We start from the raw sequence: 15,195 nt of genomic DNA, 5'->3' as shown, positions 1-15,195 counted from the left end.
GATTGCTTACAGATTGCTAACAGGAACCGCTCTCCCCATCATGCGAATGAGACTTCTGGCCTGAGTTCTCATTTTACCGCAAATAGAGCTAATCAAAATGCACTCGGACTCTCCCCTGATTAGTAGACAGAACAACAACCCGCAGTACAACATATTGCCTTATCAAGCTACAGACAGCAAATGCTGGATCGCACACCAGGGGGTGAGACTAAGGAGGGCCATTTCCAAGGATTTGCACAGAGACCGTAGACACTCTATTTTGCTATGTAAGGGTTATAGTGCGCATGTAAGTACTAATATGCACCCCTCAGAGAGAATGCAGCCTGGGGAGGTGGCCCAATCCAATAAAACCGAACAGGACGTGCGCTATAATAATGCTAAGACGCCATTAGCCCGCGGTTGGGAAGTCGTTTCACTTGATTGCTAGCTAGGTGCAGCAGGTTTTTTGTTTTCAAGGCATGCATAGTCTGGTATGTTGGGATGCAATCATAGGATACTTCCGGCATAGACCCGCCCTTGTGTTTGATTTTTGTTCACCATCAATAAAAAGGACACTGCAAGTTGTAGTATATACACCCTGTTGAAATTTAGCTACCCATCCGAGGGCGTCTTAGACAACATGTGCGTCTGTCTGTGTCAACCAGTTTCCCGTAGGTTATAGAAATGTGTCGTACTTACGGAAGGCAATAGTTAGATCAAATACGCATACTTTTAACATGTAGTATACATCTTTAACATGGTGTATATTGATCAAAGCCAGGGACCGAAAAACCTCGCGAGTGCGGGGGGGGGGGGTTAACATAGGAAGAATTTCCATAAGTCAGTAAATACTACTGAGATTTGCAGATTTGGATTTGTTCCAGGAAAACTACTGATCAGTACTTTTCCGACGAGTTAGTATTCAGCTATAGTATTATTAATAGTACTGCACTACTATACATTAAGCCGAGCACGTGAGACTGCTGCGTCGCAGTGCGTGCTCTTGGCCTCCGTGTTGGTGCTAGCCGTGACGGTGTTCCTCTGGTCGTCGCTGGCCTTCACTACCTCGACAGTGTGTAGCTGTTTGACTAGCACCTGCTCGTACGAGTACGTGTGCCTGACGAACCACGCCAAGCCAGGCCTAGCGGGGGGATATTGCAATCTTGACATGTATCGGTGGTAATGTTATTTTTACATTTTGCATCTATTAGAACATGAAAAAACACTATGTAATCGATCTCGTTGAGAGTTTCGATACTCGTGTGTGTTCTGGACTGTAGCCATTTCACAGAAATAGTACAAACGGGCTCCCCAAAACCAGCCGTTTTCATACATACTATACATAAGTCAATTTGCAGGTGTGCCCGTCCCACCGAGGTGTGTCCGTTGCAGAGGACGATCTTAAAGCAGTAGTAGCACTCGTCCTCGAAACCTATTATAGGATGAAGTTATCGTCCTCAAAAACTGTGTATTAATGTTGCTGTCAGTATACTTGTTTGGCCCTCATCTCTGCTATCAAGCGCCTCAAATGCGAGATCCTCACTCTCGAAAACAACCCAGCAGCAGCAGCTCCCCAGTAGCAGCGCCCCTCCAGCAACACTCTCGCAGGCTTGCTCAAGCAAAACTTCAAGAACTCCTCGTCAGCACTACAACCACAACACCAGAAACAACACAACAAGTCAACTTTGCAGTTGGTAAGCTCAACTCAGCTCACCCTTAGCAGTAGCAGCCAATCCGCCATCTCCGATGAGAACTACTCCACGAGCAGCCAAGCCACCCGTCGTGTCAGCACCTTCAACCTACGCCACACCGATACTGTTCTTCATCAACTTTCCTGGTAACCAGCAGCGGCAAACGGCAGGACACATCAAGTATCAGGCCATGGAACTGACCAACCTACTCAACCGTGGAAGCGAAGTCTCCACGTCTCCAAGAATGAACATGCGCGAGATAGCTTTGCATTCGCTGAGCTCGGGAATGGGATCCGAGCGCGCGCAGTCTCTGCGTGCCGTGTCTGAGGATGACCCAAGAGAAGCCTGGATGATCGTTCACACTCGGAACGGGAGCCGGCTTCACAACCACCCTCCGTCTGAAGACGCTCGAGTTCACCCAGATCATCGCCGACGAGCTGCAGCTGCCACTGAGATGGCCCCAGCGGTGTCGCTCCAAGAGCTTGTTCATGCCCAGACAAGCGTTGGGACATCGGCAGCTGCAGTCTGTGCTAGTTTGCTTCAAGCAGATCCTGGTACGTAGGTGATACCACAGGACATCGCCAACATGAGATAGCTGGAGTTGAAAGCTCATCCTCTCTGCATTAGAAGTTAGTGCGAAACCTAGACACACACTGAGATTTGAATAAAGCACCCCAACTTTATTGCTGTTTGTAGCTGCCAAACTTACTGTTCAGTCAATTGTTTCTTTGCATGCCCACGAGCTACATGAGTTCTATACGAACTGTCATTGTCGTACACTCCACGACAAAAAGATATGGACACCACCAAAAGTAGCTGTAACTTCGTCATTTTTTATCGTTTTAAGGTGCGGTTTGGACTAGAGTTGCAGAACACGCTGATAAAGATCTGCACGCTGCTAACACGCGCGCTTTTGCGCTTCTTCAGGTAGCTCACATACAAACCACTGGTTCTGCCCAGGTGACAAAACTTATGGACAGCTAATCCCCATACAAAATCCTATATTAACCAAAACCCCTTACAAATGATACGACTTGGACTTTGTATGGGGCGACAAAGGAACCAGCCTCACGGCGATACTCGCGACGTTAGACAAAGGTCTGATGGCATTATCGTGTACTAGAAGGTGTGTTTAGTAACCTGTGATAAATACATCGACCATCGCACAAAACTGAGCAAGTAGTAAGCGACTGGAATTTCGAGTGGTGGCTACCATGTAGTATCTGATGATTTGCGAGGCACGTTCAGTTGCATCCTAGTTAGTGCCAATTTGTAGCTCTGTATGCTGCTATCTCTTGGATATACGATTGTCTTCTCCATTCTAAACTGTTGGTCGATGATATATGGCTCAGTACTAAGGTAGAGTGGAGAAATCATGGGTTCCTTTGTCGCCCCATACAAAGTCCAAGTCGTATCATTTGTAAGGGGTTTTGGTTAATATAGGATTTTGTATGGGGATTAGCTGTCCATAAGTTTTGTCACCTGGGCAGAACCAGTGGTTTGTATGTGAGCTACCTGAAGAAGCGCAAAAGCGCGCGTGTTAGCAGCGTGCAGATCTTTATCAGCGTGTTCTGCAACTCTAGTCCAAACCGCACCTTAAAACGATAAAAAATGACGAAGTTACAGCTACTTTTGTGGTGTCCATACATTTTTGTCGTGGAGTGTACGGTTTTCCGCAGACATTACAGATGTACAGGCCCTTCCCCTTCGGCGGAGCACGGCGCTTGAGCTCATTCTCGGCGGCCTTGGGGGGATCCGCTAAGGAGGGCCCTCATCGGGAGGGCCCTCGTAATAGAGTCGACATTTGGGAAACAGCCGATTGTGACAAACGCACATTTGGGTCATTCGTAATAGGTACATGTACCAAAACGAGAGCTCGGTTCATAAAGCACTCTGCCACCTCTCATGCGTCTCCACCGCGCCTTCTTCGCCTGGGCATCCCAGCTACAGCAAGTGCAGGGATTGTCTGCCCAGGCGAAGGTTTTCGCTCAAGAAGAGCTCGACGGCGCGCATGAGGCTGCAGTCACTAAGGCATGGCTCAGCAATCGCGCCGGCAAGGCCCTGCGCGCGAAGTGGAAAGCGCTAACGCCAGAAGAGAGAGAGAGAGCCTCTTGCAGAGCACTGCTGACGACACGTTCCCTCTGGAAGAAGCGCCCAACGGGGTGCTAGACGAGCGCCAAGATGGCGCTCGTTATCCACATCGAGCACGCGCTGCTATCACTTCGACTGACTCGCGCGTTGGTAGAACCTGGGACGCCCCAGTTCAAGCGCCCGAGTCGGCGGCCGACCAGGCTCTGGCCAAGCTTCTACGACAGCGCAATCAGCTCTGTGGCTCTGTGGCGCGGGCCGCGATGTCGGCAGAGCTGGCTGCTATGGCGATGGCTGTTCGGAAGCGTGATGCCGATGGTATTGCTGAGTCTGCTGCCGCGGTTATTGAGTGCTTGGGTGCGCAAGTGGCTGGCAGCTTTTCGGCAGGAGCATGAGACAAATTACTCGTGTTGATGCGGGATACGGCGGCTCATGTATCTGCCACGAGATCGTATAATTTGTTGCATAGTGACTCTGAAGCGATGGAAGCTCATGAAATGACGCGAGGCTCGGCTCGAGAGGCCGTGGCAACGTTGCGCGACTTAACAACCGACAACAGCGGCGTCAACCCAAGATTTAAGGAGGCTGTGGACAGCCAAGTGCCGTTCAATCCCCGATATGCTAGGTATTTGGGATCCCTCGCTTAGCAGAGCCAGCTTGACTCGGGTGGCAACGCTGTGCCGGTAAATGGATCGGATTCTTCCTGTACTGGTGATTTGGGAGCAGAGCCTGAGCTGGATGAAGAAGCTGCCTCCTCGCTGCATACTGCATCTGAACCAGACCTGCCGGTCTTGGTCCCTAATTCTGACGGAGCGATTGCTGATCCCGCCCTCTCGATGGCCGTCATGAGCGACAAGACCGCTAATACTACGCCATCTTCGGCGCATGTGAACTCATCGCCTCGCCCTCAACTTCCTCGCAGCGGCCCAAGCTCAAAAAAGCGAACCTGTGACTACGTGGCCTCTACTGCTCATGCGACCGGTATCCTTCGGGTCAAAGGAAATATCGTGGCTTCAGTCAAGAAAAAGCCGAGGGCTTGTGTACGCAAAATGTCATCCGCACACTATTACTTCGGATGAAGTCCGTCAGCTAGGTTAACTTACACGTAACCTGTAGTGAGAAAGTTAACAAGGAAACCATGCTACACTTCTGATGTTTTGATAGGCTTATTTATTAATTTTACTAATAAGTAATGCATCAGCAGTGTTACAAAGGCATAAATTGCAGAAGTGTAGCATAAGTGCATCATACCGAAGTGGTACATATTTGTACATTGCAGAAGTGTAACACTTCTGCAAGGTGCATTTCTGTTACACTTTTGCAACACGCGCAAGTGTAACACTTCTGCATCTAAAATGTAAACGACATCTACCTGCATGTTTAAAAGTGAAACATACGAGAAAGGTACTTATGCGTTGGCGCTTACATGCTTGCGCACTAGAACCCTTATAAAAGTTTAAAGTACAAGGTATGGTGCAAATCTGCAAATTGCATATCTGTGAAACTTCTGTATGGTACAGTGGTACAACTTCGATTGTAGTACATACTGCCCTAAACGTTGTGGGTGTGCTTGTACACGTTAGGTAGACTTTATAGAATACGTGTTAAAGTTAAAACGGGTGTCTGTTAGCGTATCCCCAAGTGCGTGGATGTGCGTGAGACGTTTGGTAGGGCCCGGCCAGGCTTGTGTCGACTCTGAAGCCGTCCTGTTGGTAGGCAGTGGTGACATGAACAAGCCCATTACTTGGGAATATCCTGCCATTCGTGATTGCGTGAAGATGAAGGCTTGGTTGGCTTGAACTGGTAATGAGATGGCTCGTCATCCCTCGCAGAAAACTTGGTGCTGGTGCTGGATTGTTTTGGTCAACTCTTTCTGCAAGCGTGGTATCTCGTGCTGTACCACTTGCCCCATGGTTGGCACGATGCGATTGGGCTTTCCTGCGTTTAGTGCGAAGACTTGCGGGTTCGAGGATGCGTGGACGCCAAGCCTCCATCCGGTCGCGGTAGATCCACCAGTGTGGATCATACATCGTAGGAAGTAGTTTCATCCGACCGTTTGACTGAATGATCAAAATCAATTCATGTACACAGGGCCTCCCATTCACGATCCGAAATACACCAGTGCATCCACGGCACGGTTTAGCTCCAGTCAGCATTTGAATAGTCTCCTTCCAGAGTTCGTCAGTTGCTCGCAGAGCCCATACCGTGATAATCCGGCCTACTTGAGTGTATCCGTCGTTCTGAAAGAGGTACGGTAGAATCGTAGCATCACGAGCAGCACGAATGCTTACAGCACTTGCTGAAGAGAGCCACCATGGTAGTAACCGAGTAAATACGGTGTACAGGTCACCATTGCTGTCCTGTAGCCAACGCTTGCATTGGGCATGGGTACCCTCCACGGCTGAGGTATCACGATACTCAAAGTGCTTGTACTTGTTCGTCCAACACCGGACGATTTTAGTCTTGTACTTCCACCAATGAGCCTCCAAGTAGGCCGCCAGAACCGGAGACAAGTCTTTCAAAATCACACATTGCAATTCAAAGTCACTTTCAGTGCTTGCTTCCACTGCCCTATAGAAGAATGACATGAAGACCTCGGTCTGCCAAGTATTTTCCCACTTATCTTGGCCAGGAAGGGGGTTCTCCACTTGAACCTGGCCGAGAACGCTGCGAACCTTTGCCAATACGTTCTGGTTCAGATGCCATCTGCAGACTAGTGACGGAACCTCAGGAAACACAGAGTCAAGAGCATTCATCACGGCCAATTCACGATCGGTTAGATTGACCGATGGAAGTTGGATAACATCCTCGTCAATTAATTCGCGAAATCGCATCAAAAATCAAGTGTAGTCATTGTCTTTTTGTCCAGGTAGGAAACACTGCGCCACGGGCAGAACAGTATTCATTCCAGTCATTGCGATGACGTTCACTAGTACTTGTTTGTCTTGAACGTACCATCCATTATCAGAACATCACAGTGTAACTTGTACAGAGGAAGTGTAGCAGGATGCGCCCACAGCAAATACAGAAGCTCGTTTGTGGCTGGGTTGATCTCATATCTGAAGAAAAAATTGTGATTGTTCAACAGAGTAAAAAGAGCTTCAAGCGGGGTCTGCGTCGCCATGGCCTGCTTCCTCGCCCTCATTTTGAGGTTTCCAATATCTTCCGGGAGCACAAGAGAACCAGGGGTGCTGTGGAGGATGGCCGCTCGAATCTTGGCCACTGGAATACCGGCAGCTGTCTGACCGACAATAGTTTCCTCCATGCTCTGTTGAGTAAGCGATAGACCTGCTGCAGCACGCTGCCGGTGTGCGGCGTGGACACGAACATCGTCTACCGCAGGGTGATTGTGTACCTCACTGTTATCACGAGTGTGTACAATTTTCCAAGGTCCCTCGATGTCAGACTTAGAGACCGCGCACATTTTTAACCGCATGGGGCATCCACAACGCTTCGAGCCACGCATGGACCGCTGTCGGCCGCTATCCACCAAATGCTGCGTGCACTTTGGCCACCCTGCTCGATCGCACTCATAGTTGGGCTCCCACACAATTTTGGTACCAGGTAAATACCGAACCCGTCGTCGAGAGACGTTGTAATGGTGCTCCAATGTCCACTGATGTATCGCTGCCTCAGCTGTATCGTGCGATTCGTACGTAAGCTGAGGTGGTGGTGGAAGAATGTAGATTTCGTCCACCATACGGAGGTCGGTCCCACTCATTCCGATCTCACCGGACTCCGTTTGCGCTACGTCGTCTGCATCGACCACCGCTGAGTTGTCGAGACGCTTTTCCTCCTCATTAAGCTGATGAGTACGAACCAAAGCCAGCAATTTTTCGTCAACCCAGTCCAACTCCGAATCTATTTCATCACAGATAGGTAGATCATCGTCCAAATTGAAGTCAGGAAAGTCGAATTCGTGGACGTCGCTGGAGATGTTGAAGTCTTCTCGTATCAAGTCCATGATAGAGTCTTCGTCTTCGCCATCACTTTCCCAATCTCCGTCGTCGTCAGAATTCCCATGATACGACTCAGCGTTCACGCTAGCGGCTACTCCATCGCTATCAACATCGAAATTACCCAGAACGCTAAAACCCAGGTCACTGACATCAACCGAGACACCGGCCGAAACTCCAGCCGAGACACTAGCTGAGAACTCACTTGCTGCGCAGCCGACAAAAACTGCCTCGTAGTGAGCATCAGAGTGGCGGCAAGGCATCGATACTCGCGTCTGGATAGGTGTTGTTGTTCGTAGTGTGTTGGTCTGCCGACACCACGTCGGATGCTGGATGTGGTAGTAATGCACGTTTCGGAGTAGATGTTGGTGTTCTTAGAGTAGTGCCTGTCGACAACACGGGTGAAAGGATGCTGGGGGTGCTAAGACGAAGAAGCACTGCCAGCTCTAGTGTCTTATCGAGTACAACTATGTTTATAGCATGTAACGGCCAGGTAATTACCTCGTAAAAACGACCGGGCGAAGAATCTAACAGTGGTTCCAGCACATATACAAGTGAACATGTATTTGAGCTTAAACATTCTGGCTAGAGGTCGAACCGTGTTGAGCCAAAATATGAGAACGAAGCGTGCTTTGCACCTCAAAAACTTGACTGCAATAGTTGCAGGGATACTCACCGCGGCGATTTTGCTGCTCCCGCCGACCGATACGATGCGCGAGTCCATCCGGGTTCTGCAGGCAGAAATACCGGTGCTGCCGAATTCGGGCCGAAACTCGTTCGGTGCGACCGCAGTATTGGCATACTAATAGCGAATTAGACACCACGTCTGGTCTCCAACCAAGGTCTCGAAAAAACAAGTAGCAATGAAGCCTATAGTTGGAAGTAGTATACCCCACACCACTATGAAATAAATCGCCACGAAACACAACTGCATATCCAGTAGGGATCTCCAATTCAATCTCCATTTCAGGGCGGGCAAAGTCAAAGCAGCGGGGAAACAACCGCAGTCTTGTCCCGGGTTGGATGGCAATAATAACACTAGCCGGAATGCTGCCCGGGTAGCGGGCATGCACAGCAGCTCGCACTTCGTCTGCATAGTCTTGATGAGGTTCCTGGTATAGACCCCCAGGTCGCGAGTGCATGTACGAAAACACACAGGGTCTGTAGTTGGAGTCGCGGGTAGCTGCATCCTCAAGGATTGCAGCGGAAACACGTCGAAGGGGAGGTTTCATGCGCTGAACTCGCGATTGACTTCTGAACATGTCATCTTCGGCTCCGCCTACTTCTCGAAACACAGGTCTGTAGGTCCGAGACTCTGCTTCTAGGTAGAGCTCACCAATAGTCGCTTGGGAAACTTGCAGGTAGAACACGGCGTAGCCAGACGCTGGGAAAGCAGGGCGCACCATCAGCACAACGAGATCTGAAAAATGGCAAGCACTCAACCCCTCTTAATATTTGCTGGTAGTCTTAAGTAAACTTCGCCTCGGATGCTTATTTATAGTAGAGCTATGATCGTCGGCAACGGTATCATTTCCACAGAGCGTTGCCGACGATTTCGGTACATGCACCTATTACGAATGACCCAAATGTGCGTTTGTCGCAACCGGCTGTTTCCCAAATGTCGACTCTATTACGAGGGCCCTCCCGATGAGGGCCCTCCTTAGCGGATCCCGCCTTGGGGTTGCTGAGGCAGTAGCGGCGGTGGTAACGCATGACATTCGACTCCTCCAGCTTAATCCCGCAGTACTGGCATTCAGAGTGAGGTGGAAGCACATTTGAAACCACGTCTGGCTCCCATTTGAGACCACGGAAGGTCAAGTAACAATGCACCCGGTGGTTGACGCGGTCGTACGCCATCCCGTTGTGGATCAAATCCCCTCGAAAGATGATGCAGAAGCCGACTGGAATTTCGATGACGTGCGCCTTCGACTCGTCCTTGACGTCCGTGCACCCATCGTAGAATAGAACACGTGCACCATCGACAAGAGCGCACAGCATACTGCCGAGAACACGACCTTGCTTTCTTGCGGCTTCTATGACCTTGTCCGGGTAGTCCTGGTGACTTTCCTGCTCGTCACTCCCCGGGTGGGACCGCAAGATCGAGACAGCGGATATAATCCAGCGAGGCTCGAGGCAGTCGGTGATGGCTTTCACTGCAATCTTCAAATCCCCGACAGCCCCGGATGCCTTGTGGACACGAGCCATCTCGCGGCAGGCGTCGTCGCGGTCTTCCCCCATCTTCTTGAAGATAGGGTGATACTTGGACTCCATGGCACCGGACCTCGCTTCATCTTGTAGGGCGCGAAGGACCTTAGGACGAAGGCCGAGAGAGACAAGCAAGTAGCCACAGGGCGGCAGCGGAGGTCTTGGTTGCGGCTTGGGCGCCATTTCGGAAGTGAGACCAATGTAGGTGCGTCGGCGCCGGGATTGCAACGGGCACGCTCTCATGGGACGGGCACGGTGCTAATAATCGTAGTTTTTGTATGGACAAGTCTACTGGATATTGCAACGGACACACCTCGCTGGGACGGGCACACCTGCAAATTGACTTATGTATAGTATGTATGAAAACGGCTGGTTTTGGGGAGCCCGTTTGTACTATTTCTGTGAAATGGCCCTCTTCCTTGGAAATGGCCCTCCGTAGTCTCACCCCACACCAGTGAAAAATAAAAAAATATACGCACTTATACATGTACTATTGCTATATTGTAATCTCCGTAGTGATTTAGACAACACAGCACGACTGATAATGACTTGTTTAGAAATACTGATGACATCCCAGAACTACTGATGTTCGAAAATAGTAATCCAGAAGCAGTTGTGCAGAATACTATTTTCCAATTCCAACACAAAATCTCAGTAGTATTTAGAGCATCTCCAGCGGTGGGTCTTAGAGCGTGTTCGCTAGGTAGCTGGAGATGGAGATGACCTCTCATCAACTCTATTTCTTGTCTTTTGATTGGTCAAAATAGTTTAGTTCACAACGTGACAACTGGAGAATTACCCCGTCTCCTTCTCCAGCTCCCAGAAGGAGAAAGTAGCTGGAGATTGAGGCAGTTCAGCCGCACACACAATGAACGAAGAGGAAGCTGTACTGGTTGCTACATGCTCAGCTGTCGCACAGGTTGCAGTCCTCCTATCAGGAGAATCCGACGATGCGCCGCAAGGCCCTAAGGAACAGATTCGTACCGTGACCTCACTGCACTTTGAGCCCATGCTACAGTCAGCCGCGTATGCAAGTTGGTTTGAAGACAATCTTCGCTGCACCAAGCCAACTTTCCTACGTATTGCTGGTTTACTACGAGATCAAGGTGTTCTGATTGCTGCTGCCAAAGTACGGCAGCATAGCTTTGAGAAGAAAGTTGCAACCGTGTCAAAACGAGCCCGCAGCAGGGCATCAGCTGCTGCAGTCGTCCACGCAAAGGAGGGTTGCTTCGTAGCGATAGACGTTTCACCAGTATTGGCCTTCTTCTTCTGATTCCCAACGCGGCGATGTGAGTCTTGGTTGCGGGCTGACGCAGCTACAACTCCGAGCGCAAAAAGCTGGCTGGGTGTCTCTGAATGCGGCAGCGCCAGCGAGGAAGTGCGGGCATCCAGCTCCGTTTGAGTGGTGGAGTAGTGGGCGGTGTCGCATACACAGTCTGGGCAAGAGCAACATCGGAGGCAGGTATGTCCAAACTGGCAGCAGCCAGCACGAGGTCGCCAAAGGCTGACGGGAACGGAGGCGCAGCTCTCGAAGCGTCATCGGCAGCTTGGTCCATCTTGCCACGCGTCCGGTGTCTCGGGCACAGTGTTCCCGGCCGACGAAGAACAGCAAAGCAAGGAGAAGGAGAGCGAGTCGCACTGTGATTGGCTAATTTTACCTAGATGCGCTCTGTTGTAGCGAACAAGCTGGAGATGGAGATGCACCAACTCCCTGCAGATATCCATCTCTAGCTGCGTAGTGAACACGCTCTTATCCTAAGACGTAACAGGGTCTTTGAGACCACAATTTTACAGTTGAGACCTGCGCAGACCGACTTACTTCCAGCGGTGAGTTCTAAAGCGAGTCTTATAAGTCCATTCCCGCATGTGAAAATTGCATTCAGTCTTGGTGCAATCGTTTAAATACGGCGACTCTTCAGTTTTGTATGGGTGGCATTAAGATTGTGGTCTTATTTTAAGCCTCGAAAGCCAATCTATAGGTCCCGGTGAACCTGCAATAGGACCTTCTGGTGGAAGCCTTGAGTCTCGGCCAAGTCTTAACATCGTTACTTTTAGGATAAAACCGTGTTTGAGACCAACCGCTGGAGATGCTCTTACTGACTTATGGAAATTCCTCTTAACTTAAAGTCAGGCTGTGAGATATGATCACCGGGAAGGATTTGCTCGTTGGTTTAGAGCCCTTAATCGCATGCCAAAGTTCGTGCAAAGCACAATAAAAAAACATTATACCTCCCACTGAAGTTACTGTCCCTCCCAAGAGGTCATCGCAGACGTGGGATTTAAGAACCCTGCTGCCCCGAGATGACCATCGCATGAGAGCTTGCTCACTGTCCGGAGACCGCACCATTGTGGTGCTGCCTCGTTCTCCCACTCGAACCACGCCGCACCCCGCCTGGTGGACGAAAATGATCGGCCCCGCCATCAACGCGTCCAACTTCTGCGTCATTTGCCCGTGCAAGTCCCTTCGGCGTCACGTCGCCGCTGTCGGCGCAAGGAGGTCTTGTTCCCACAGCTCATGCCCTCCGACACGGCACGCTGCCAGGCCAAGATATTGGGCGACCTGAGAATTGGCAGCGCTAACACTGTCGTCGGCGCCAGCATTGGCGGCATCCAGGCGCTCGAGTTCGTCGCCAAGTTCCCGAACCGCCTCAACCGCCTGGTGGGGCTCCCGTCGTCTGCTATCCTCGCCGATTCCATCTACAAGGACGGCAGCTGCACCACCGGCGTGCCTCTTGACTCACTGCCCTCGAGGGTTTGGGGGGCATGGAGGTGGCGCGCGACCAGAGCATGATCATCATGCCATGGCATGATGTGCTACAGGTTGTGCGGGGAGTTCGGCACCTGCTATCTTTCAAGGCGGCAAGATTCATGGCCGAGAGCTTCATGGACTACCAGGCCGATCAGATTGCATGCCTGTACGATCTCAACTACTACATGTACCTGCTGATCACCATGACCACGCTGGACCGTAACTCACTCAACTTGGCGGAGGGCACGCGCTGCATCTCGTGCCACTCGCTGATCATCGCCATCATGCAGGACCTGCTAGCAGCGCATCTTGGTTCCTGCAACCGTAGTGCCACAACGCGCAGCTCGTGGAAGTGGAATCCAAGCTCGGCCGCAACGCCATGTTGAACGGCCAGATGCAGCGCGATGTTGCTGCTCGCTAACCGTTACAGCAGCTTTGAAGTGTTCTCGATGGGTGCTAAGCTATTCAGCTGCACTTTGTTCACATGTCTGCTATTGGCACTAAGTGGACACTTGAAGTCATGCTTTCAATCGTCCATATTTCTGCTTAGTGATTGTTGCTTGTTGTCTGGGAGCTGCGCTTTCGGTGTTGAACTGGCAGCTTGGCAAATACGGGAACCTCGTCACTAGTGTACTTTCAGAGGGGCGGCGCCGCCCGACACATCGTCTCAATCAATTCTTCAGCGATTTCATCAGCGTACTGGCAAATGGCGCCGTGGCCACCGACTTCGAAGAAGAGCGTGTGCACGTGGTCGCCGTTTAGATGCTCCCTGAGCACGATGGACTCTTCGGGAGGGATGACGTCGTCCAGCATGGCGCTGACGATCAGAATGGGGAAGCCGGCCTCGTTCATGTCCTGTAGCCGCTCGTCCGACACAAAATGCGTCTGTACTGCGGCGGTCTGGCCGATGACGCCGCTGAGACTCGGCTCCGGCCACCGCTTCAACTGTAGCTCATACATTCGCGCGATTGCGTTGCGCACGGCGTCTCCCGTCTCCGCTATCCTCGTCTTAGCCAGATACTCCTGCGGGAAGAGCGTGTCGACCATGTTGTTGGCCTTGGCCGGCACCGTAAGCGAGAAGGTCTTGCGCACCATCAAGCCGAGCGACCGCCCGCTGGCCTTGTACCTATCGCGGCTAGTGGAAACGAGCGTCAGCGAGCGCACTCGTCGGAGATCAAGCAGCGCGAGCTCCTGAGCGATCATGCCGCCCATGCTGCAGTACCAGCACCAATATACCAAGTCAGTATTATACCAACATCAAGAGGCTATGGTTGCATTGACGACGCACCTGCCGCCGACGATGTGAGCGGAGCGCCAGCCGATGTGGTCCATCAGCGCGAGGATGTCCTCGGCCATGGTGCGCGTCGAGTACATGCCGAAGGGCGCGTCGGTGCCGCCGAAGCCGCGGTTGTCCAGCACGAGGATGCTCAGCCCCACGCCGCGCTGCTTCTGGTTCCACTTGGGCAACAGCGAGTCGATGAAGTGCGCCCACGTGTCCTTGGGCTGCATGAAGCCGGCGATGAGCACCACCTGTTCCACGCCCACCGCCGCGTTCATTGGCGGCCGCTCCAGCACGGCGTAGCTCACGGTGATGCCCGTGGCGATGAACGCCTCCTTGGCCGTCCCCTCCACGAAATACTTGGGCGCCGCGTACAGCGCGTCCACTTGGCGCTGGGTGCAGATGCCCGGCGCGGACACCACCTCGGGCTCGAACGGCATCGCGGTCAATAGGATAGGAGGCAGGCAGGCAGGAGCTCGTTGTTGCCTTTCGGGGCAAATCGAAAAGTGACTGCGCATACAGGCCAATCGAGTCCTGCTCGGCACCGTCTATGCGAGGCAAGCGCGCGTGTGCTAACGACGAACGAGGTGCGCCGGCGCGAACAAGCCCTGATAACGTCTGGACGTTTGCGCACACTGGTCCTCGGGCGCACTTCTCGAATCTCGACAAGGTGCCGGGCGTGTAAGCTTACTCGATATCCTTCATTGGCCTGTTTACTTACGGGAGGCCGCGTTCCAGGTTTTTGGAAACAAGAGAAGAAGAAGTTGCGTCCCTGGTGAACCGGTCTGATTGTCTTTAAGGGACAGAAGCGCTGTGAGCGTCGGCGGGTTTCGGCGCGGGGGGCAGCTCACCGCTTCGTCAACTCCCAAGGTCGAACAGTGGGCGACGTCAGCGACTTTTGCGGAGTTGTGAGCGAAAAGCCCCGAGAGCTCGAGAGGTGGCGTTGTTTTTGAGCTTACGATTGGTGTTGCCGCTGGCGCAGATACGACTACCGCGAAGAACCCCAGTGAGGATCGACTACCCGAAGATTGCTGGTGAATTGCATTAAGTAGCTACATGTAGTTCTATTCTCGCCGCTTTCGAAGTAATAAATTTTGAAACAACCTTGCTTTCCTCCGAAGGCAAGGGTCGTGGAACCTGCCTTGGCTACGCGTTCCAGTCGTTCGTCCGACAAGTACAGTAGTTTGTCTAGCATGCTTCGCACCGTGCGCTACCGTGGTATCCAATGGAGGATACGTGAACTTCGAC

At 51.8% G+C, this 15,195-nt stretch overlaps 6 protein-coding genes across 6 annotated transcripts; 4 read left to right on the top strand and 2 right to left on the bottom strand.

Annotated features, from left to right (window-relative positions):
• Positions 1-1,507: 1,507 nt before the first annotated feature.
• PHYSODRAFT_298265 (hypothetical protein) lies at positions 1,508-2,232 on the top strand (the record flags this gene model as incomplete). The annotated part of the gene is made up of 2 exons (XM_009524322.1): positions 1,508-1,673; positions 1,700-2,232. The coding sequence occupies 2 exons, from the start codon at positions 1,508-1,510 to the stop codon at positions 2,230-2,232; spliced, it is 699 nt and encodes a 232-aa protein (XP_009522617.1).
• Positions 2,233-3,766: 1,534 nt separating this feature from the next.
• Positions 3,767-4,144, top strand: PHYSODRAFT_403178 (hypothetical protein; the record flags this gene model as incomplete). Its single annotated transcript, XM_009524321.1, has 1 exon — positions 3,767-4,144. A coding segment is annotated over one exon (378 nt), but the record flags the coding sequence as incomplete, so codon positions are not given.
• A 4,142-nt stretch (positions 4,145-8,286) lies between these two features.
• On the bottom strand, positions 8,287-9,120 carry PHYSODRAFT_489063 (hypothetical protein; the record flags this gene model as incomplete). The annotated part of the gene is made up of 1 exon (XM_009524320.1): positions 8,287-9,120. One exon carries the CDS (start codon positions 9,118-9,120, stop codon positions 8,287-8,289), a length of 834 nt encoding a protein of 277 aa, XP_009522615.1.
• A 1,667-nt stretch (positions 9,121-10,787) lies between these two features.
• Positions 10,788-10,997, top strand: PHYSODRAFT_451076 (hypothetical protein; the record flags this gene model as incomplete). Its single annotated transcript, XM_009524319.1, has 1 exon — positions 10,788-10,997. A coding segment is annotated over one exon (210 nt), but the record flags the coding sequence as incomplete, so codon positions are not given.
• A 1,327-nt stretch (positions 10,998-12,324) lies between these two features.
• On the top strand, positions 12,325-13,089 carry PHYSODRAFT_328070 (hypothetical protein; the record flags this gene model as incomplete). The annotated part of the gene is made up of 4 exons (XM_009524318.1): positions 12,325-12,393; positions 12,432-12,671; positions 12,740-12,980; positions 13,022-13,089. The coding sequence occupies 4 exons, from the start codon at positions 12,325-12,327 to the stop codon at positions 13,087-13,089; spliced, it is 618 nt and encodes a 205-aa protein (XP_009522613.1).
• Positions 13,090-13,304: 215 nt separating this feature from the next.
• Positions 13,305-14,387, bottom strand: PHYSODRAFT_495538 (hypothetical protein; the record flags this gene model as incomplete). Its single annotated transcript, XM_009524317.1, has 2 exons — positions 13,305-13,794; positions 13,957-14,387. 2 exons carry the CDS (start codon positions 14,385-14,387, stop codon positions 13,305-13,307), a joined length of 921 nt encoding a protein of 306 aa, XP_009522612.1.
• Positions 14,388-15,195: the final 808 nt, after the last annotated feature.

The sequence above is a fragment of the Phytophthora sojae genome, assembly GCF_000149755.1.
Source record: "Phytophthora sojae unplaced genomic scaffold PHYSOscaffold_3, whole genome shotgun sequence".
NCBI lineage: Eukaryota > Oomycota > Peronosporomycetes > Peronosporales > Peronosporaceae > Phytophthora > Phytophthora sojae.
Note: the sequence above shows the minus strand (reverse complement) of the source record. Positions and strands in the feature narration are given on the sequence as shown.